At 39.9% G+C, this 21,866-nt stretch overlaps 1 protein-coding gene and 1 long non-coding RNA gene across 4 annotated transcripts in view; one reads left to right on the forward strand and one right to left on the reverse strand.

The window, feature by feature from the left end:
• The window catches only part of GRM5 (glutamate metabotropic receptor 5), a gene marked incomplete at its 5' end in the record, with an annotated part of 526,560 nt that overhangs the window by 452,693 nt on the left and 52,001 nt on the right, over positions 1–21,866 (forward strand). For both annotated transcript variants that reach the window (XM_082628467.1, XM_082628466.1), the window contains one exon: positions 16,480–17,419. In XM_082628467.1, coding sequence (XP_082484593.1) covers positions 16,480–17,419 — 940 coding nt within the window. The remainder of the gene's footprint in view (positions 1–16,479; positions 17,420–21,866) is intronic.
• The window catches only part of LOC309808321, a 141,104-nt gene that overhangs the window by 68,134 nt on the left and 51,104 nt on the right, over positions 1–21,866 (reverse strand). The gene's annotated exons all lie outside the window — the stretch shown is intronic.

Below are 21,866 nucleotides of genomic sequence, written 5' to 3' on the forward strand. Positions count from 1 at the left end.
AAAAATAGTGCAAGGCAACAATTTGGCTAGGCACTCAGAGAATTCCCTACAAGCTTCTGCCAAGACAACTTTTCCACTGCACACCATTCCCCACCAGATACATGCAAAAACTGTCCTAGAAAGAATCTTTAATTTTTTTTCTCTCAAAGACTTTGGGATGGGTTATAAGTAGCAGATCTTTAGCTGCCCAGTCCAAAGCTAAAGCCATGGAAACCCTTTCAGGTGGGTTTGCCAACTCTGGCAACCTTCCAACAAACCCAAGTAAAAGGAAAAAGCAAAAACAACGCGGCTTTCAAAAAGTAACTCAGTGGGAAGCTTTATGACAGAAAGTCAGAATGATTTCCTGCTTCTCACAGCAAAGAAATGTATCTTATTTATTTTAAGTGCAAAGCTGTAAAATGGAAGGAGGGCAGTGCCTATCAACCTTTTAATGTCAATAGGAACATTCTCTAGGAAGTTCCTTTCGTTCCCTAAGTTACCTAATTGCTTTGGAGGTTGGAACCTTTGTATCTTCACTTCAGGGGCAAAAAGAGAAGAGAGTCAAACAAAAGGGAGTTGGTGGGAAGCTGGGAGGGAGTGGAGGATGAGCTCCAAGGAGGCAAAACCACTGACAAGTTTTACAACTCCAGCATTTGAGTTACTCTCTTCCTATAAATACTTCCTTCATTTGTGTTCTTCTGTTTGTCCTGCTTTTCTTGGGATATTTTTTTACCTTTTAATAAATAAGTAAATAAAAACGTGGGGAGAAGTGCTTTTCATCACCAATATTTTTTTTAACATCTTTTTTTTTTTTTTTTTTTTTTTTTGCTGTACGCGGGCCTCTCACTGTTGTGGCCTCTCCCGTTGCGGAGCACAGGCTCTGGACGCGCAGGCTCAGTGGCCATGGCTCACGGGCCCAGCCGCTCCGCGGCATGTGGGATCTTCCCGGACCGGGGATCAAACCCGTGTCCCCTGCATCGGCAGGCGGACTCTCAACCACTGTGCCACCAGGGAAGCCCTTAACATCTTTATTGGAGTATAACTGCTTTACAATGGTGTGTTAGTTTCTGCTTTATAACAAAGTGAATCAGCTATACATATACATATACCCCCCATCCCCTCCCTCTTGCATCTCCGTCCCACCCTCCCTACCCCACCCCTCTAGGTGGACACAAAGCACCGAGCTGATCTCCCTGTGCTGTGTCATCACCAGTATTTTTAACTATCTTATGCATTATCCTTTTGAATCCTATGAGGTAGACTTTATTATTTTACAGCTGAATTAATTAAGACCCAGGAAGATTCTATAATTTGCTCAAGGTCACAAAACTAGTGGAAAATCAAGCCCAGGCACAGTGATTCCACCATTTTCTGCTATACCACATGCCTTTCTTCATAATCACGTTTTGGAGCCCCATATTTCCAGGAAATTACAGAAAGAGAAAAAATTAAGCTTTCAAGCTGGTCACATGTTAATTATCTCCAGGTTGCTATGATATTTTTCATTTCAAATGTGTGTAAAAAGTGCTGCCCATTTGATTACTACAATTCAATTTGGATGAGGAAAGGGCAAAAAAACCCTTTCCATTTATTATGTGTTTCTGATTCTTTAGGGGAAATCTGTTACGAATTTAGATGAGAAATATGTTTATTATTACAATTTTAATAAATAGTTCCTGTTAATATTTTTAAAGGAACAGGTTTTCATAATGGTGACCTCTAATTTCTTGGCTTATCTAGGTTACATAATAATCTGAATAGGAACACATGCTCTACAAGCTGGATATCCTATCATTCATTCAGCAGAAGTTGTTTTTTAATCAAGTTTCTATACTGTTTTCAACACTGTGCTAGGTTCTATTGATAAAGATACAAATGGAAGGTGCCTGACCTTCCATTTCCATGCCAGCAAATGTCCACAGTAGAAGAAGGCTGACTTACATAATTGCATTAAGAGTATAACATATGATACATATGATAACTGAATTGTGCATTGGTGGCAATGCAAGATAGAAGTACTCATTAGCAAATAGCTCTAACTTGGTTCAAACAAAGCACTGGGCACCGGACACAGTGATCATGGAGCCACAATTCCTACCCTCGAGTATCCCAGAGCCTGGCAGACACACACACAAAAAAAGAGCAATTTCAATACATTAAGTATGCCAGGCATATAGGAGAAACTGATTTAATGTTTGTCCAATAAATAATAAGAGAGAGAGGAGGAATAAGGGAAAGAATGAATGAATGAACAGACCAAGATAGGGAAGGAACGAAGGTGGAAGAAAATAAAGTGCTAGCCTGAGAGTAAAAACTAATTATACTGAGGAGAGAAAATTAACCAGGTCTTGGAAGTTCAGTGGTACCTTCTGGGAGGAAATGGAAATAATGCATGTGAAAATGAGAAGTTAACCAGGTAAAAGGGAGAAGAATTTTCAAGGAGAAAGAAAAACCCTAACAAATATATCTAAGGAATGTGTATTCAAAAATATTTTTTCCAACATAACCAAGCTGTTTTGAGGCAAGTGAATCACTATTTCACATTCACTTTTCCTATCAAAGCCTATTTATGGAAACCATCCTTTTCTAAAGACCAAGCATCATAACGGATGACCAGCTGTAAAAGGAAGTGACTACTTTGCTTAACAATAGAATCCCCCCCAGGTCCCTAAGCACTTTCTAGATTTTCCTTACATTCGTTACATAGACTCACCAATACTATCTAAGGAAGGTGAAATTTATGACAAATGTAGTATTAAAAAATACAGCTGAAATTTTTGGCTGCATGTGAGACATGTCCAGAACAATTCATCTTTATTATCTTCCAATAACATAGTGGTTTAAATCTCAAAAGGGTTGGAATTAGACACATCCATGTTGAAATCCACACTCCACCAATGACTCACTATGCGACTTTAAGCAAAAATAAATTTCCTTCTCTGAGCTTCAACTTCCTCTTACATAAAAATGGAGGTAACAGTAGTAACTAGTTCACAGAATTATTGGAGAGATTAAATAGCACACAAATAGTTTGGTACCTGTTAACAGTTCAGTTATATTAATGATTATCACTCTACTGTAAATTAAGTTTAAAAAATATAGTGATGAGAAATTAATATAGAGATTGATTGATTGATTTAAAGATAAATGAGAAAATTTGGAGAAAGTTCCACCCTCTGTTAAAAGTCTTCCCCATTTGAAAGTAAGATCCTCTAAGTCAATGATTGTCTAGCCCAGTAAATGGCACAGAATAGGCAATGAATTTGCATTTGTTGAACTAGCTTACTATTATAAATATCTCTTTTAATGTCACTTACATTACCTTCTTAGCTTTCTGATTCCAAATGAATGGGTTACACAAGGTAAACGTGATTTGGAAACTCCAGAAAGATAGTCATGAGCTACAACAATACTAAAAGGCATCTGGCATGTTTCTTTTTTTTTTTTTTATTTCTTGTTGTTTCCCATTTATTTCTTTTAGGTTCTAGAGTGCTGATAAATTCAACTACAGTGACCACTCTTTACTGTTTTTCTTTAGATTAATATATTTTGCTGCTATTTTGTTATCAATGCATGCATGACAAGAAGTACAATAATCACTCTTGTACATTAACAACTGGACGCATAAACTAACCACATTTGTTATTTTCTGTTAATGTTGGTTGTTTCCAGTTTGCCAAAGTACATTAAAAACATATTATGTGAACACTAAAATTAACATAGTTTAATACAGTCACCTGTTTTTGTCTTCCATTCTAAATTGAAATCTATTACTAAGACTGATGTTTTATTCCTCTTATGCTTGAAATTGAATTCTTTTTCTTTTCCTACCATCTTTTTTTTTTTTTTTTTTTTTGCGGTACACGGGCCTCTCACTGTTGTGGCCTCTCCCGTTGCGGGGCACAGGCTCCGGACACGCAGGCTCAGCGGCCATGGCTCACAGGCCCAGCCACTCCGCGGCATGTGGGATCCTCCTGGACCGGGGCACGAACCCGTGTCCCCTACATCGGCAGGCAGACTCTCAACCACTGCGCCACCAGGGAAGCCCTTCCTGCCATCTTTTTTTTTTTTTTTTTTTAATATTTATTTTTTTTGTAGTGTTTATTTTTACTTGTTGACAGTTTGCTTTATTTATTTTTTTGGCTGTGTTGGGTCTTTGTTTCTGTGCGAGGGCTTTCTCTACTTGTGGCGAGCGGGGGCCACTCTTCATCGCGGTGCGCGGGCCTCTTACTATCGCGGCCTCTCTTGTTGTGGAGCACAGGCTCCAGACGCACAGGCTCAGTAATTTTGGCTCACGGGCCCAGTTGCTCTGCGGCATGTGGGATCTTCCCAGACCGGGGCAAGAACCCGAGTCCCCTGCATCGGCAGGCAGACTCTCAACCACTGCGCCACCAGGGAAGCCCTGCCATCTTTTTTTTAATCACTCTCCCTGATCAAAACTTTTTCTGGTTTCAGTGGATAATAATGGCATCATTATCCACTTTTCCTGTTTTCCTCAATGACAAGAAAAAAAAAAATTAACCTTCTCAGAGGGAATCTAGCATCTATTGCCTTTAGTGTTTTTACATTTATATCTAACTCTGTGTTTGAAATAAAAGTAAGAATAGAGTTTTGGAGTGTCCCAGGGCTCAGTCCTCATCCTCTTTTCTATCTACATTTGCTTCACTGGTGATCCTACCCAGTCTCTTGTTCTCAGTTATACACTGAAGATTTCTGAATTTAAATATGTAGCCCAGACTTCTCATCCGATCTCCAGACTCCAGACTTGAATATTCAACTGCCTACTTGACATATTTATTTGAATGTGCGATAGATATATCAAATTCTACATTTCCAAAACTGAAATCTAGGTCTTTACCTTCCTGATCCCCAAGGCTGCTCTACCCTTAGCATTCTATATTTCACCTGATGGCAAATCCATTCTTTCAGTAGCTCAGGCCAACAACTTTGGAATCATCTTTTGCGTTTTCTCATATCCTTTGGTCAATTGGTCAGGAAATTCCACTAACTCTTCCTTCAAATACAGAAGTCTACCACTTCCCATTACCTCCACTGTAAGATCCTGGTCCTGGTAATCATTGTTAATCACCTTTACTAGTAAAATAACCTCCTAATTAATCTTCCTGATTCTCCTCCTGCCTCTACCTACAGCCACTTCTCAATAGCCCGGGCAGAGATACCTTTTTAAAAAGTAAGCCAGATCATGTTACTAAGAACCTACAATAGTTTCCTCTCATTCAAAGTGAAATTTATGTTCTATATGACCTAGCCCTTTGTTATGTATCTGGACTATTTTCCTCTTTATTACGTCTCCCTCTATCCCCCAACACATTGGTCCTTTTGTTCTTCTGTTAAGATATCTGGAAGGCTGTCCTCCTAGGGTCATTGCCCTAGCTGTTCTCTCTGCCTGGAATGCTCCACCCCAGATACACATACTGCTGTTAACCCTCGCCTCCTTCAAGTCCTTGCTCAAATGTCTACCTTGACCAACGTGTTTAGTACTACAAACTGTCCCCCTTTACCCTCTCTTCTATCTCTTCTACCCCAATTCATATACAACCTTTTATTCCATTATATTGTTAATGTACTAACTTATTTTTGCTGATCATATATTGTCAGTCTCCCCAGTTGGAACACAAGCTAAAGGGTTGGGGGTTTCTGCTTGTTTTGTCAACTTGGGAATAACAAGCTCCTAGAACACAGCAGACACTCAATAAATATCTGAGTCACAAAAGCAGAAAGGACATTTGGATGGAAGACCAACCACAGGAGGAAAATGCTTTTTACTATGCAGATTATTTGCAAAAAAAAAAAAAAAAAAAAAAATGACTGACTAAAACCAGAGGAAAGGGAGCCTGAAAAGAGTCTAGCAAACCAGGAAATTAATTGAAATTAATTGTAAAACACTCATTATAGCTCACATCATGTGTGTGAAATTCCCTTGATCCTCTATTGGTTTTAAAGTGATGACTTTAATGTTTTATTCTAGTAAAGTACAAAAATAGTTTTAAGCATTTTACTTTCTCAGTCCTGAGAAATTGCTTCACTGCTATTTTTCAAGTAATCGGTCTTTAATTTCTCATACGCAAATTCTTCTACAAGGGTTTCTCCAGATTAAAACCCTCATTATAGGGAAGGGAGTTCTGTATTTCCATTTTATGTATAGAAAAATGGAGACACAACTAAAACATGCAAGGACAGACAGTTCAAATATAAAGAGATCCTTGGTAATCCAGTCATCCATGGTCAGAAAGCAGGCTGAAGAAGCTACTTGGTTGTAAAATGTGCCCTCTCTCATAAAAATTGAAAAAGACTCAGATGCAAGGATCCCCATCCAATGAAAATATCTCTGAGTGCTCATTGTTACTAAATAAATTCCAAAAAAAGTAAAAACAAATGGAGACACAAATAAATAGAGGAAGCGTCTCGTATTCACCAGAAATATTTGTGTGCAAGCTGAAAATGAAATGCATGTCTCCTGATCCAATTGTTCTCTCCTCCATTAACGTAATCATTCATTCATTCAACCTGTTTAACTCGTGTTGTGTACTGGCTACTGGCTTGGCACAGCAGAGCAAAAGGCAAACAGTCCCCTGCTCTCAATTTGCTGTCTACTACATGAAACAGACAAGCAAACTCACTATGAGCATAACAGTTGTGCTATTATGTGCAAAAAAAATGTTGTGCAAGAGCTGTGATAGACACCAGCACAGGGAACTGCTTGACCACATGGGAGGAACCTATCACTCCAGGAATCAGAAAAGCCATCCTCAAAGAACAGCTGGAAAATGAAAGAGGAATGAGTTGGATAGTGAGGGGAGAGGGGAAAGGTAAAAATGGAGCAAAGTATTCCAGTCAGCACATTTTATTATTTAAATTCATGTGCTGTGTTCTTCCTCTCTTATTCATCTGCAGTATGACCGGAAGTCATACTTTTTCCAAAGCTGGTCCCTACAAATGTGCATCTGTGATAATCCTTCCCCTCAGCACTCTGCAGAACTATTAAATCATTCTTTATGCCTAATTATGAAATTAATCTTTGCATACAATTTCAAATTCCCCTATAAAATGTAACCAATAAAAAAATATAAAAGCTACGTAAAAACTATAGCCCTGCGTTGTCAGCTCTCTGAGGGAATTTTATCAAGGGAATCTAAAACAAAAAAATATGCAATAAACCTTGAAGGGCATGAAATAGGCTGGGTCCAATGATAAATGGGTGGCTGTGAGTCCTCTATGTGGCAATGTTAGGAATGTCCTACAATCAATCCTTGTTCTCGTGTGCTGTGGGTACTTGGTGCCCATTCAGAAAAAAATGTCCACACTAGAAAACTTTAGGGACACAAAAGTAAAAATTTACCAATCAGTGTCTGGCTAGCAACCCTCAGGACATATAAGCCAGGATGAGAACCTTGCTGAAGAATTTGAACCAATGAGATTTCTCAGAAGGGAGAATGGATCTACATCAAATATTTATGTCAAATATCAAATACTTATGCCACCACTAGCCCCCTCCTTGCACATGGCAGACATTGCCAATTATTCATGATTCTCCTTCCTACTAAGTAACCTCAGGGCCCCTTTGAAAGGAACACTTTGATCAGTTTGTCTCTCCTGATGTAACATGAGTCAATCAGTTAATCAATCAATCAAAATGTTCACAGGGTTTTTATCTCAGCCCCAACACGTCAGATTAAACCTCATATCCTTCCTCTGTAAAACAGAGTTAATAATACCTACCTCACTTGTTTATTATGAAGATTACCTAAAATATCTAGGATAACACCTGACATTTAGTAGGCATTCAATAAATGTTAGTTTCTGCCCTTCTTTTTAATGCTGGCATAAACAGGAATAAAGTGGCTTCCCATTGAGGCAGTTTCCATAAAACCTACCAAACATTTTGGATAGAGACTAAATTTTCATTTGAGGGAGGAATCATGGTTATGTTTTATTTCATGCTAAGGTAATGGTAAAATCAGTCAACTCTAGAAAATGCCTTTTTGGGAATGCCTTTTTTTTTTTGAGAGAACAACTCCAAATTATCTTTTATTTATACAAAAAGGGCATCTTTAGCAAAAGACACACCAAGAAAAGAGTCGCCGTGGCCCAGGAGACAGGGCAGGGAGGCGACAGGCCTTCTGAGGCCCTGCTGGGGAGAAGGGGTCCGAGAAAAGTGGTGAGAAGTCCTGGGTAAGTGCTGAGTGGTGGGGGCCACAGAAAGGAGAAAGCTCCAGTTGGATCAACACTGTTGGCAGGTCATGGGTGGGGTTCACAGTGACCTCGCCGCTAACTCTTTTGGGGGTTTCCAGTTAGTGCTGCCGACTGGAGTGAGAGCCGCCCACTGGTTCCTAGAGGGTACCCACCAAAGGACACCAAAGGACAAAGGCTTCCCTGGTGGTGCAGTGGTTAAGAATCCGCCTGCCAATGCAAGGGACATGGGTTCGAGGCCTGGTCCAGGAAGGTCCCATATGCTGCGGAGCAACTGAGCCCGCGTGCCACAACTACTGAAGCCTTTTTGGGAACAGTGTATCTGAACTTTATATTAAATGACATTTGTTAAAGAATGACCTCTGTTACTGCCTCCCTCTTTCTTCTACTCATAATTCCCAGATCCAGTGAATTACTCAAAATTAGATTAATCACTCAATCACAAACACAGATCACTGCCAAATTAGTACCAGGAATATTTCTAATGTGAGACATGTCACACCCCTAAGCAGAAGGAAGACTTTGAGGTGCTTACTTAGTTTTGCCCTCTCTGGTTCAGAATCCTGACTCTAAAATTCAGGTGTAACGCACTGAATTTAGATTTCTATCTATAACAGTACATAACAGTTCTGCAACTTGGACTTCCTAAAGGCCACAAAAAGGTTTGCTGAGAATGACTTGATCCATACACCAGAATGAGAATTTGATTATACAGTAGACATATTAATTTGTAAATTGCTGTGCTAACCATATGAGTGAGGCACCGTGCTCAGTACCATGGTTCCATTCGTGAGCAAAAGAGGCAAAGTCTCTGACATCAGGGTGCTTTAGTGAAGTAGGGAGGATAGACCTAAACAATATGACGTCTCTCTAAACCTCTCTCTCTCTCTCTCTCTCTCTCTCTCTCTCTCTCTCTCTCACACATACACACATACACACACAAAATAGATTAAAATTATAGTAAGTGCTACAAAGAAAAATAAGGTACCTAAATATAACACGCACACACACACATCACTTCCAGTTCTTCTGAAATATGGAAGTAATGAAAAACTTTAGCTTAGGCTAAGTGAAGAGAAAATATTAAATGAGCAGGGTTATGAACAAGGCAGAAAGAATTCTGAGTCTGCATCACTCTGCTATCTCAAACCAACACCCCAGAGATCCAAATCCAGACACGTAAAGAAGGGAGGAAAGGCAGACAAATGGTCTATTGATGGAACAGATTGCCAGCAGGCGTGATGTTGTTAGTCCCCAGTCAACACCCTGTACTCTGGGCAGATCTATTGTTCACGTATGAGAGGAGAGTTCCACAACAGCCCCGAATGAGTTTCGTATACCTGAAATGGCCTGACTGGCAGCAGACAACACATACATCCGACTCTCAAAGATTCTCAGCAGCAACTTCCTTTCCTCCAAAATTATACAGGAAATATGGAGCTTGTTAAGGAGTTCCTGCCTAGTCAACTTACAGAACATCAGGCAACTGTCCCAGGATCTTTGGCTCCTCATTCCTTCTGCCTGAACAGACACTTGGAAGAGGGTTTGAGAATGCAACAGTCTAGGAACTATTAACTACAGGAATATGACTCCTGCAAGGCTAATACCCAAACAGTAAGCATGAGTACCAGTTATTGCTAAGCAGTCATATCATTTTTAGGTGTCCAGGAAATCAGTGAGCCATCCATCTCCCATTAGATGTATAGGAAGCACAGTAGTGGAATCATAGGATAATGTGGATAATACAGTTTTGGCAGCTCTCCTTCCCTTTAAAAAAATTGTTGTATTTACTGCTGGAGAGGATGCAGAGAAAAGGGAACCCTCCTACACTGTTGGTGAGAATGTAAACTGGTGCAGCCACTATGGAGAACAATATGGAGGTTCCTTAAAAAACTAAAAATAGAGCTACCATATGATGCAGCAATCCCATTCCTGGGCATACATCCAGAGAAAACTCTACTTCAAAAAGGTACATGCAACCTAGTGTTCACAGCAGCACTATTTACAATAGCCAAGACATGGAAGTAACCTAGATGTCTATCGACAGATGAATAGATAAAAGAAGATGTGATATATATATACACACATATGTGTGTGTGTGTAATGTAATATTACTCAGCCATTAAAAAGAATAAAGTAATGCCATTTGCAGCAACACTAATGGACCTAGAGATTATCATACTAAGTGAAGTAAGTCAAACAGAGAAAAACAAATATCATACGACATCACTTATATGGAATCTAAAAAATGATACAAATGAACTTATTTACAAAACAGAAACAGACTCGCAGACAAACTTATAGCTACCAAAGAGGGAAGGGGGTGGGGGAGGGATAAATTAGGAGTTTGGGATTAGCAGATACAAACTACTATATATGAAATAGATAAACAAGAAGGTCCTACATATAGCACAGGGAACTATATTCAATACCTTGTAATAAACTATAATGGAAAAGAAAAAAACTGTTGTTTTCAATATATGTCACCTCAAGCTATGAAAGGATGTATTATACTGGAGAATCACAGAATACGGATCAAGCATGAAAGGGGAGGAAAGTGAGAAGCGGTAGCCACCTAAACAGATGTCATCAGAAAACAGCTCTTGATTTTATAATTTATGCCTCATATGCATTTCTAGAAAGGAATGTAATAATATTGTGCATCTTCTAAGAAACTCTAATATGCTTGTTAGGAGGGAACTTCACCAATATGATCAAGATCCTTTAATCTAAAATATAAAAAGCATATACTAAACTGATTATAGTAAAACTATAAAATATATATTCTACAGATTCTTAATTAACTTCTACATACCCTTCCAGTGATAACTTACCAGTACACTGAGTACTTCCAATACTGAGTACTTACCATTACACTAAGAATGAAACAGGGATAAAAAAGAAAACCATTAATGCAGAAAAGGCCCTAATTCACAGAAGAAAATAAGGAAGAGATTTAGGAAGAATAACAGTGTATTCAGATGTTTGTAAACCAATGCAAGGTAGGCGTAGTAATTAATGAGAATCTAAACATATCATAATAAGGTTAGCAGTGTCTCAATATTCTGTGATTTGATAGAACTTGTTCATGATACCACCCCCTGTTCAGAGGAAACAGAACTAAAAGTAGTAAAGGGGGCAAATATAAGAGAGTGATATGCCACAAGGAGAGATATCTGGAAAACTGAAGCTCAAAGCTTTGTGAAAGCTCTTTGGGTAAGGATTTTTGAAAGAAAGAAAGAAAGAAAGAAAGAAAGAGAGAGAGAGAGAGAGAGAGAGAGAGAGAGAGAGAAAGAAAGAAAGAAAGAAAGAAAGAAAGAAAGAAAGAAAGAAAGGAAGGAAGAAAGAAAGGAAGGAAGGAAGGAAGGAAGGAAGGAAGGAAGGAAGGAAGGAAGGAAGGAAGGGAGGGAGGGAGGGAGGGAGGGAGGAAGGAAGGGAGGAAGAAAGAAAGAAAGAAAGAAAGAAGGAAAGAAAGAAAGAAAGAAAAAGAAAGAAAGAAGGGAGGGAGGGAGGAAGAAAGAAAGGAAAGAAAGAAAGAAACAAAGGTAGAAAGAGAGAGAGAAAGAAAGAGAGAGAGAGGGAGGGAGGGAGGAAGGAAGGAAGGAAGGAAGAAAGAAAGAAAGAAAGAAAGAAAAACTGAAGTGACATTGTTAGAGGAGGATACGGTGGACCATCCAAGTAACCACTTTCCTCTGCCTTCTGACACACTTCCTCCCTTCTAGCTGATCTAGCTTATATCTTCCCTGACATATCCTCTTCCCCTGCCCTTCCTTAAGTTCGGTGTCATACCAGACTTCCAGACTCTGCTCTCATCTATATCCGTGAATTTCCTTATTGATTACATTTACGTCCATGTCTCTTATTTCCACCTACAAACAGATGATTCCTAAAGCTATAACTTCTACCCTGATATCTCTTCTAAGCTTCTGCTCCCATCTGCTCTACTCGTCATAAACATTTCAAACACAACATGTCCAAACTGGAACTAGATATCATTCCTATAAAATGTGACGCTTTTCTTCCAACACCCTGCATCTTAGTTAACAGCACTGCCATCAGCTTGGTTAGAAGCCTCTCTCCTGACTCTACTGTCTGTCTACCTCATCATTTCTTTCAGTCCTAGCTCTGAAATGTCTTTACCAGCTGAATGTTCTCAGGACAGTGGCTTTTAATTATTGCCCTAACATCCCTTGCCTGTCCTATTGTGATAGCCTTCTAACCATTTTATTCACTTCCAGTCTCTACCTGCCATCCAGACCTCCTGTCTTTCCAGTCTATCTTCCCCCACTATTAATCCTGGCCTTGAGACAACATAGCTCATGGAAAGCCTTAGGTAGGGTTAGGGTGATTGCATCTAGTAATTATCATATAAGACATTCACACACTGGATGAGAAGTCAGCCTGATAATCTCTAAGGTTGGGCTGCCAACCAAGGACCAGTTGTATAGTCACTGAGCTTGCTGATTCAAAACAAAATTCTTTTGTCCCACCCCAAATGTACTGATTTGAAATCTCCTGAGTTTAGACTCCTGAATTGTATTTTTGTAGACTCTCCAAGTGATTGTGATGCACATCCGTTCTTGGAAACTCTAAGATCTTATCCAATTCATAAGATTCAATGATTATAACACTATAATCAGAATCCAATATTTTCTATTCCAAGAGAATAGTTTCAAAGGTATTTTGTGCAATGGCAGCATCATTAAAGTCTTTGCAGTGGTTCACGTTAAATGAAAAAACATTCATTTGAATATATAAATTCTGACAACTTTGAGAAAATAATCACAACACATTAGAGGCATCCCTTATACACATTTCTTCCAACACATATATCTAATGGAGATTTCTTTTTTTTTTTTTTTTTTTTTTTTTTTTTTTTTTTTTTTGCAGTACGCGGGCCTCTCACTGTTGTGGCCTCTTCCGTTGCGGAGCACAGGCTCCAGACGCGCAGGCTCAGCAGCCATGGCTCACGGGCCCAGCTGCTCTGAGGCATGTGGGATCTTCCCGGACCGGGGCACGAACCCATGTCCCCTGCATGGGCAGGCGGACTCTCAACCACTGCGCCACCAGGGAAGCCCTAATGGAGATTTCTTAAGTTTCACACGTGATGTTAACAGGTTGCATATGAAGAGTTCAAGAATAGATTTGACATAAAAACAGTGGTGAATGTTATCATAGAGAAAACATTCAGTAATTAGGGTGCTAATGACGTTTAGACAAAAGCAGTTAAGATTTAGCAGAACAACAGGGGGAAAAAAAGGAGTAAAGTGAAAGCCCTTAAATATTTATTTTTTCAGGTGATTCTCTTTAGCTGTTGAAAGGATTCCTGCTTCATGTACCACATAACATCTTTCCTGTATCAGTAAATTACTATGGACATTTAGTAGCTCATGACCTAGCAGGGGAAACAGACCCCTACAGAATTAACTACAGTAGATAATGAATTTCATTGTCATATCAGTGTTATAAATAAGCTGTTATGGAAGAATAAAGATAGGAATGATTAGTCCCTATTTTCTTGTTGTAAAATAGTCTCTATGAAGAACAAATTTGTAAATATGAACCTAAACCCTATGGTATACTGAAGTCCCAGAAGTTGATATCCTACATAATAAGCAGCATATGTGAACACAGGTACCTGAAAATATAGATACAGGTATATTCATTAGCAATGAGATATGCGTTTATTTATAATCCTATACACCATATAAAATAACTCATATTTAGTCTGGGCTATCCACATACACATTTTTTAAAGTTAAAAGCACAGGTTTTTAAACTAAGCATACATTTCCCACAGAAACTATTTTGTAAAGTGTGCTGAGGATCCTAGGCTAACTCACAAATCCTATCAAACCCATATTGCATCTTACTATAAGCTAATAGTACTATTTGAAACCTAAGATCTTGAAGAAAAAGACTGGCAAGGCAGAAATAAGAGAGAGAAGAAAGAATGTTTTCGTTTCTTTCTACAAGAGAGCTGCCTTAGACATATTCTGAAAGAACCCCATGCTTCTTTGTCATTGTCAGGGAGGAAGAAATTTCCCTCTACCCTTCTAGGTTCTTCTGGCTGACATCAAGAGAATTAAATTGACATGAGACATTAAGAAGATAAATCAAAGAGTTTAACAACCTGTAGACATGGGAGAGACTCAGGAAAAATGAGTAACTCACCAAAATGGCCAAAGCCCTCATCTTAAGTACCATCCTCAGCTAAAGACAATAGAGGATATTGAGGGTGGGGATAGTCAGCGAGGGGAGGAAAAGCACAGTAAGGGTAAAGGTTTTTATGCAGATTCAAGTCTTTGCCTTCTCCGCTGATAAGAATTTCTAGAGATTTGGTCAGCCGCCTCTTCTGTACAGTGAGGGTGCTACCCTTCCAAATGGAGATTTCCCTTATGAATGCAAATGTTTCTTACAAAAGGGTGTCTCTCCTAGTGGGGTTTTCAGTTTTTTCCCCCCGTCTGCCGTTTCTTAGAAAATAACCAGCTGAAGGTAATTAATATCTCAAAGAGACATACTTGGGGATGGCAAATTCTGCTCCCCTATGCCATCATTACATACTGTTATTGTTGTCTCCCTTACCTCCTGGTAGCCATTGATATGCAAAGCCACTTACTACAATACCCTTGACCAGGAGATACAGGAAGTTACAGCTATATCAATTAGGATTTGGTTTGGCTGCATATATAAGGGAAATAAAAGTTGTTTAAACAAGGTAAATATGATATACACATTCCAGAGCTAGTCAGTGATTCCACAGTTAACAGGGACTCAGGCTCCCTACATTTTTCTCTTCCAAATCCCAGAACATGTTTTCTGACCTTAATGTTCCCTTATAGTCCAAGATAACTGCTGAAGCTCTAGCCATCATGTGTATAGTCCAGTCGACAGAAGGAGAAAGCCAGAAAGGGCAAAAAAGGTACTTTCCAAGATGAGTCATTTTCCTTGAAGGAGTTCTCTGCTTACATCTTTCTGGCTAAAACCTATCACATGGCACACCTGACTGCAAAGGTTGCTGGCAAGTGTAGCATTTTAGCTGCATCCTTTACCACCCCAAATGAAACGGAGATCTGCTGCTGAGGATAAAGGGGAGAATGGATATTTGCAGGCAGTTAATAATCTCTGCCACATTGCTGAAGTGTCCAATGCTCCAGATTACTAACTCCTCTCCTACCCACTCAATAAAGCTATCTCAATTCTATTTTAAAAATCTAATTGACAAGAATGATCCTTTGAGAGCAATGGTTCTCAACTCTGGCTGCAAGTTTAGAAGCACTTAGAGTGCCTTTTAAAAATCCTGATACCCAGGCCAATGAAATCAGAAACTCTGGCACTGAAACCCAGGCCGCAGTACTTTTTTAAAAATATCTAAGTGATTCCAGTGTGTAGCCAAGTTTGAGAATCACTGCCCTAAAGAAATGTAAAAGGCAGGCACATAACCCAAATGACGCCAAATTGTCATGTTTTTTTGCCGTGGATTCAAGGACCAATGCTGGTCATCCTTGATGCCTTTGTCTTTCACGTATCCCCACATGCATTTAAACAGCCTACATTGCTTCCAATATTTCTCAAATCTCTCGACACCTTTACCTCATCCAAAATCCACACAGCAACCAAAATAATGTTTAAAACACACGCACCCAAATCTGACCATGTGATTCCTCTTACTCTACATAGGTCCCTCCAATGACTTCCCATTGATCTAAGACCCTCTGCCCTGCAAGATCCCCTCCTGCCTACGTTCCAGACTTAACCTTAGGCCACTCATCACATTACTGTATGGAACCTCCTTTCATGCCTCCCATGCCCCCTAGCTCTTTCCTTACAATTAACTTCTATTTGCCAAACCTACCAAATCCACAAATTCAGCCAAACCACAACACTTGAATTTGCTAATTCCTGTTGAAGGAGATTTTCCCGCTCCCACAGACTGAGCCAAGGTCCATGCTCTACTTCTTCATGGTCCTTATCCCACCTGTAAGTAATGCTATAAAAGTCCCCCTTACCCCCACCAATTTTTTTTTTTGGAGGGCAGGGAATATGTTCTTCATCCTTTTGTTTTCAGGACCTAGAACAGCTCCTGTCACAGAGTATGTATTTGATAATCTAAAGATAAATATTTTATGACTGAATATATGAAGAAAGGAGTAGTAGGGGATACTGAGATTAGACAGGTAGACTGGAGACAAACTCTAAGGATCATAGGCACCTGCTTACAACTTAGGCACAAGTGACCCAAGTCAATATTTCTTCCTTCTTTTTCAATATGTGTCTGTGTCTCTGCAGGTTGTGATTTGATCCCAGTACAGTATCTTCGCTGGGGTGACCCTGAGCCCATTGCAGCTGTGGTGTTTGCCTGCCTCGGCCTGCTAGCCACCCTGTTTGTCACCGCGGTCTTCATCATTTACCGTGATACACCAGTAGTCAAGTCCTCCAGCAGGGAACTCTGCTACATTATCCTTGCTGGCATCTGCCTGGGCTACTTATGTACCTTCTGCCTCATTGCAAAGCCCAAACAGATTTACTGCTACCTTCAAAGAATAGGCATCGGTCTCTCCCCAGCCATGAGCTATTCAGCCCTTGTAACCAAGACCAATCGTATTGCAAGGATCCTGGCTGGCAGCAAGAAGAAGATCTGTACCAAAAAGCCCAGATTCATGAGTGCCTGTGCCCAGCTAGTGATTGCTTTCATTCTCATATGCATCCAGCTGGGCATCATCATCGCCCTCTTTATAATGGAGCCTCCCGACATAATGCACGACTACCCAAGCATTCGAGAAGTCTACCTGATTTGTAACACCACCAACCTAGGAGTTGTCACTCCTCTTGGATACAATGGATTGCTGATTTTGAGCTGTACCTTCTATGCTTTCAAGACCAGAAATGTTCCAGCCAACTTCAATGAGGCCAAGTATATCGCCTTCACAATGTACACCACCTGCATTATATGGCTGGCCTTTGTGCCCATCTACTTTGGCAGCAACTACAAAATCATCACCATGTGTTTCTCAGTCAGCCTCAGCGCCACAGTGGCACTCGGCTGCATGTTTGTGCCGAAGGTATACATCATCCTGGCCAAACCAGAGAGAAACGTGCGCAGCGCCTTCACCACGTCCACGGTGGTGCGCATGCACGTGGGGGATGGCAAGTCCTCCTCGGCAGCCAGCAGATCCAGCAGCCTGGTCAACCTGTGGAAGAGGAGGGGCTCCTCTGGGGAAACCCTAAGGTAAAAGTTTTGCAGGTGCTGTAGAGCACTGGCCCCTAGGGCGGAAGCAGTGGCATTTGTTTCCCAGGCCTTTTAGATGTGAAATACCTGAATAACTGAAACTAGGGGAGGCAGGGTGCTGGGAAAGGGCTTTGAACGTTTGCACTGAATGGTTTTTATGGAGTTAATTAGGTATGGGCCTAGTGACTTAAGCTAAGGCCAGAAACATAAAAGTTGAGATAGAGAAAAAAATGCAAAGACTTACAACAAAAGGGAAGTGAGGTCAGAAGGACAGGGAGAGCACAGCTAAATCACTGAGGCAAGGCAAGGACCTCCGGGTCCTGAGGGGACAGAGATACACCGTGGACTAAATTCTAATTCACCTGCATAGAACAGAGAAAATTAGTGTTAACAAAGATTATGCTGAGAGCAGAGCGCCAAGAGCCTTACACATCTGACTGCAGTTACATGTGCCTGAACCTCTCTCAAGCCCAGAAGAACCCTTGACTGCCCATCCCACGGAGGCACAAGAAATGTAGAATTTATACTTTCATTCTTAATGGGCAACTTGAACTCTTTGGGACAAGTCTAAGTAGCTGAAAGGGGCAAAACAACAAAGGGGCTTTGCATATAACCTTCCTAAACAACCAGCCAGTTTCCCACTTTCTCTGTTGTCCATAGTCCCATCCCATCCACCAAGGCCAGCATCCCAGGTAGTAGTTATCGGCCAATTGCCATCTGAAAAGTATCTGAAGCCAACAGCCAATGATATCCCTCCATGTGGAGGACTTTCTTATGTGATAAATGCCCCCTAAGGTACTTCAAAAGGCAATGAAATCATCTTATCAGTGGCTTGAGAACAAATTTGGAGGTATTAAAAAGGCTACATAGATTGTTACTGGGAATAATATTTAAGAAAACACATCAAAAGAGCTAGTCAGAGCATCAGTCTGCAAACTCCACAGAGATTTGAGAATTTTTCTAAAATCTAGACAAATAAGTGGAAGATAAGCATTTTTCAAATGGAAGATAAATAGCTAAATACTAATCCTTGAACAATTCTCTTATACCATCATTTAGCCTGCCTGAAAAGTCCTACTTTCCTATCAGCCCTGATTCTTCAAAGCCTGAATTATGGGTGATGGTAAAGGTACTGTGTCTGCTGAGGACTAAAAAGGACTCACAGGATACTTGGGAGTTTATCCACATGGCCCAATTCATTTGCATTATTAACTGTATCCTTGTCTCTCTCAATTCTTTTCTGATTGCTCTATGCCTCTCATCTCTTTCCACATACACTGTTCAAGGTATTCAACTAAACTGTAAACCTTGGGGAAAATAACCCCTTCTACTTCCTCAATAAATCCTGGGTATGTCATGGCCTATACATAGAAGACCTTCCATATATCTAACTGCCGGCATATTTTCCATCTGCCTTCCTGACTTCTAAAACATTCTTTTTCTGCAACTTCTGCAAGATAAGCCTTTTATTTTGTCCAAGAAAATTTATTTTTTCCAAACTTTTATTTTATCAGCCTCTCTTTAAACTCTCTCTTCAAATAAAATCTTCCAGGGCATCCTGATAGATAAAACAAACCAGTTGCTGGAGGGATGGAATTGTGAGACTGTGCCTAAGCACCCCCAAAACTCACCAGGGCAGGCTCCATGGAGAGAACATGGAGCAATGGTGAAGAGCACTGGCCTTGCAGCCAGCTTGTCCTGAGTTTGAACACTGGCACTACCATTTCTTGTCTCTGAGCCTTGGTTCCTTCATCTGCCAAATTGAGATCATACCACCTACTGCATAGGATTGTCAAGAGTGAAAGAAATAATGTGTGCAAAGGCCAAGCACACAACAGACACTTTATTGGAGGTAGCAGAGTGCAGAGCTGGGCAGCACTGGGATTAAACATCCCAATTAGCTGGGCAGCATCACTTACTAGCTGTATAACCACAGGCAAATCACTTAACGTCTCTATGCCTCCATTTCCTCCTCTGATGAATGGAGTTAATGAAATACATATTACATACAGTGGTTGTAAGACTAAATAAGTAAATACATGTAAGTGTATGCCACACAGTAAGTACTTCTTAACTGTTTGCTATTATTATTAACTAAGTAAACAGCTGTCAGTCTTTGTCCATACCTGAATGTCTCTGTGTCGGGTATGCAATGAGGATGATCTTCATAACAAAGAGAGCATCATATAAGGCAGAACAGACCTATACATACATTGATTGTATAGCCTGGGCTTTCTAGAGCATCTCCATTTTTACATTGTCTAGCTTCTAGCCAGACTGTAGAACATACCCTTTGTCCCAATCTAAGCAGGATAAGCTTGGGAGTGGAGGCCTTGTCTACCTTGTTCATCACTGTGCCTCCAGGGCCTAGAAGTACTGAGAAGGGTGATTGACACATAGAAGACACTCAATAATCATTCATTGGGATGTTTGTTGAATGAATGGACTGGAGAATGTAGTAATGTGGTAGCTACTTTTTGCTTGTCTTCAAGTGTGCACACTACTTCCCCCTAGTGGTTCTACTAACTTTCATAAGATTAAGCCTACAACGATCAGGTGTTTTTTGTTTTAATTAATTTTTAGTGGAGTATAGTTGCTTTACAGTGTTGTGTTATTTTCTGCTGTACAGCAAAGTGAGTCAGTTATACATATACATATATCCACTCTTTTATAGATTTCCTTCCCATTTAGATCACCACAGAGCATTGAGTAGAGTTCCCTGTGCTATATAGTAAGTTCTCATTAGTTATCCATTTTATACATAGTAGTGTATATATGTCAGTCCCAATCTCCCAATTCATCCCACCACCCCCCTTCCCACCTTGGTAACCATAAATTTGTTCTCTAAATCGGTAACTCTATTTCTGCTTTGCAAATAAGTTCACCATTTTTCTAGATTCCACATATAAGCAATATTACACGATATTTGTTTTCCTCTTTCTGACTTACGTCACTCTGTATGACAATCTCTAGGTCCACCTTCGTCTCTGCAAATGGCACTATTTTGTTCCTTTTTATGTCTGAGTAATATTCCCTTGTATATATATGTACCACATCTTCTTTATCCATTCCTCTGCTGATGGATTTTTAGGTTGCTTCCATGTTCCTAGCTATCATAAATAGTGCTGCAATGAACATCAGCATGCATGCATGCATCCTTTCAAATTATGGTTTTCTCCAGATATATGCCTAGGAGTGGGATTTCTGGGTCATATGGTAGCTCTATTTTTAGTTTTTTAAGGAACCTCCATACTGTTCTCCACTGTGGCTATAACAATTTACATTCCCACCAACAGTGTAGGAGGGTTCCCTTTTCTCCACACCCTCCCCAGCATTTACTGTTTGCAGATCTTTTGATAATGGCCAACCTGACTGATGTGAGGTGATACCTCACTGTAGTTTTGATTTTCATTTCTCTAATAATTAGTGATGTTGAGCATCTTTTCATGTGTTTGTCAGCCATACGTATGTCTTCTTTGGTGAAATGTGTATTTAGGTCTTCTGCCCACTTTTTGATTGGGTTGTTTGTTTTTATGATATTGAGCTGCATGAGCTGTTTGTATATCTGGGAGATTAATCCCTTGTCAGTTGCTTCGTCTGCAAATATTTTCTCTGATTCTGAGGGTTGTCTTTTGTATGGCAACACAAAAGACCCCGAATAGTGAAAGCAATCTTGAGAAAGAAGAATAGAGCTGGAGGAATCAGGCTCCCTGACTTCAGACTATGCTACAAAGCTACAGTAATCAAGACAGTATGGCACTGGCACAAAAACAGAGATAGAGATCAATGGAATGGTATAGAAAGTCTAGAGATAAACCCACACACCTATCACCACCTAATCTATGACAAAGGAGGCAAGAATATACAATGGAGAAAAGACAGTCTCTTCAGTAAGTTGTGATGGGAAAACTGAACAATTACATGTAAAAGAATGAAATTAGAACACTCCCTAACACCATACACAAAAATAAACCCAAAAGAGATTAGAGACCTAAATGTAAGACCGGACACTATAAAAGTCTTAGAGGAAAATACAGGCAGAACACTCTTTGACGTAAATCACAGCAAGATATTTTTCAATCCACCACCTAGAGTAATGAAAATAAAAACAAAAATAAACACATGGGACCTAATTAAACTTACAAGCTTTTGCACAGCAAAGGAAACCGTAAACAAAGCCTGCTGTGATCTGTATTACAAATATCCCCTGCACTCCTGTGGTCATCAGTTTCTGCTCAAATTCCCACCCACTGATCTCATGTTTTGCTATAATTCTAACATTCTCTAGTAACATTAGATTACTATTTTCAACTTTTTCATTTCTAATTTAGTAAATAAAAGGGCAGCATAAGCAACAAAATTCACTGATAAAGCCAATAGAAACAGGAATTCTTAGGATTTGGGGTCCTATTTTAACTTGTTTTCCCTAAAGGGTCATGTAGTTGTT

This window comes from Mesoplodon mirus (genome assembly GCF_964341445.2).
Source record: "Mesoplodon mirus genome assembly, chromosome: 7".
In the NCBI taxonomy this organism is placed as follows: Eukaryota; Metazoa; Chordata; class Mammalia; order Artiodactyla; family Ziphiidae; genus Mesoplodon; species Mesoplodon mirus.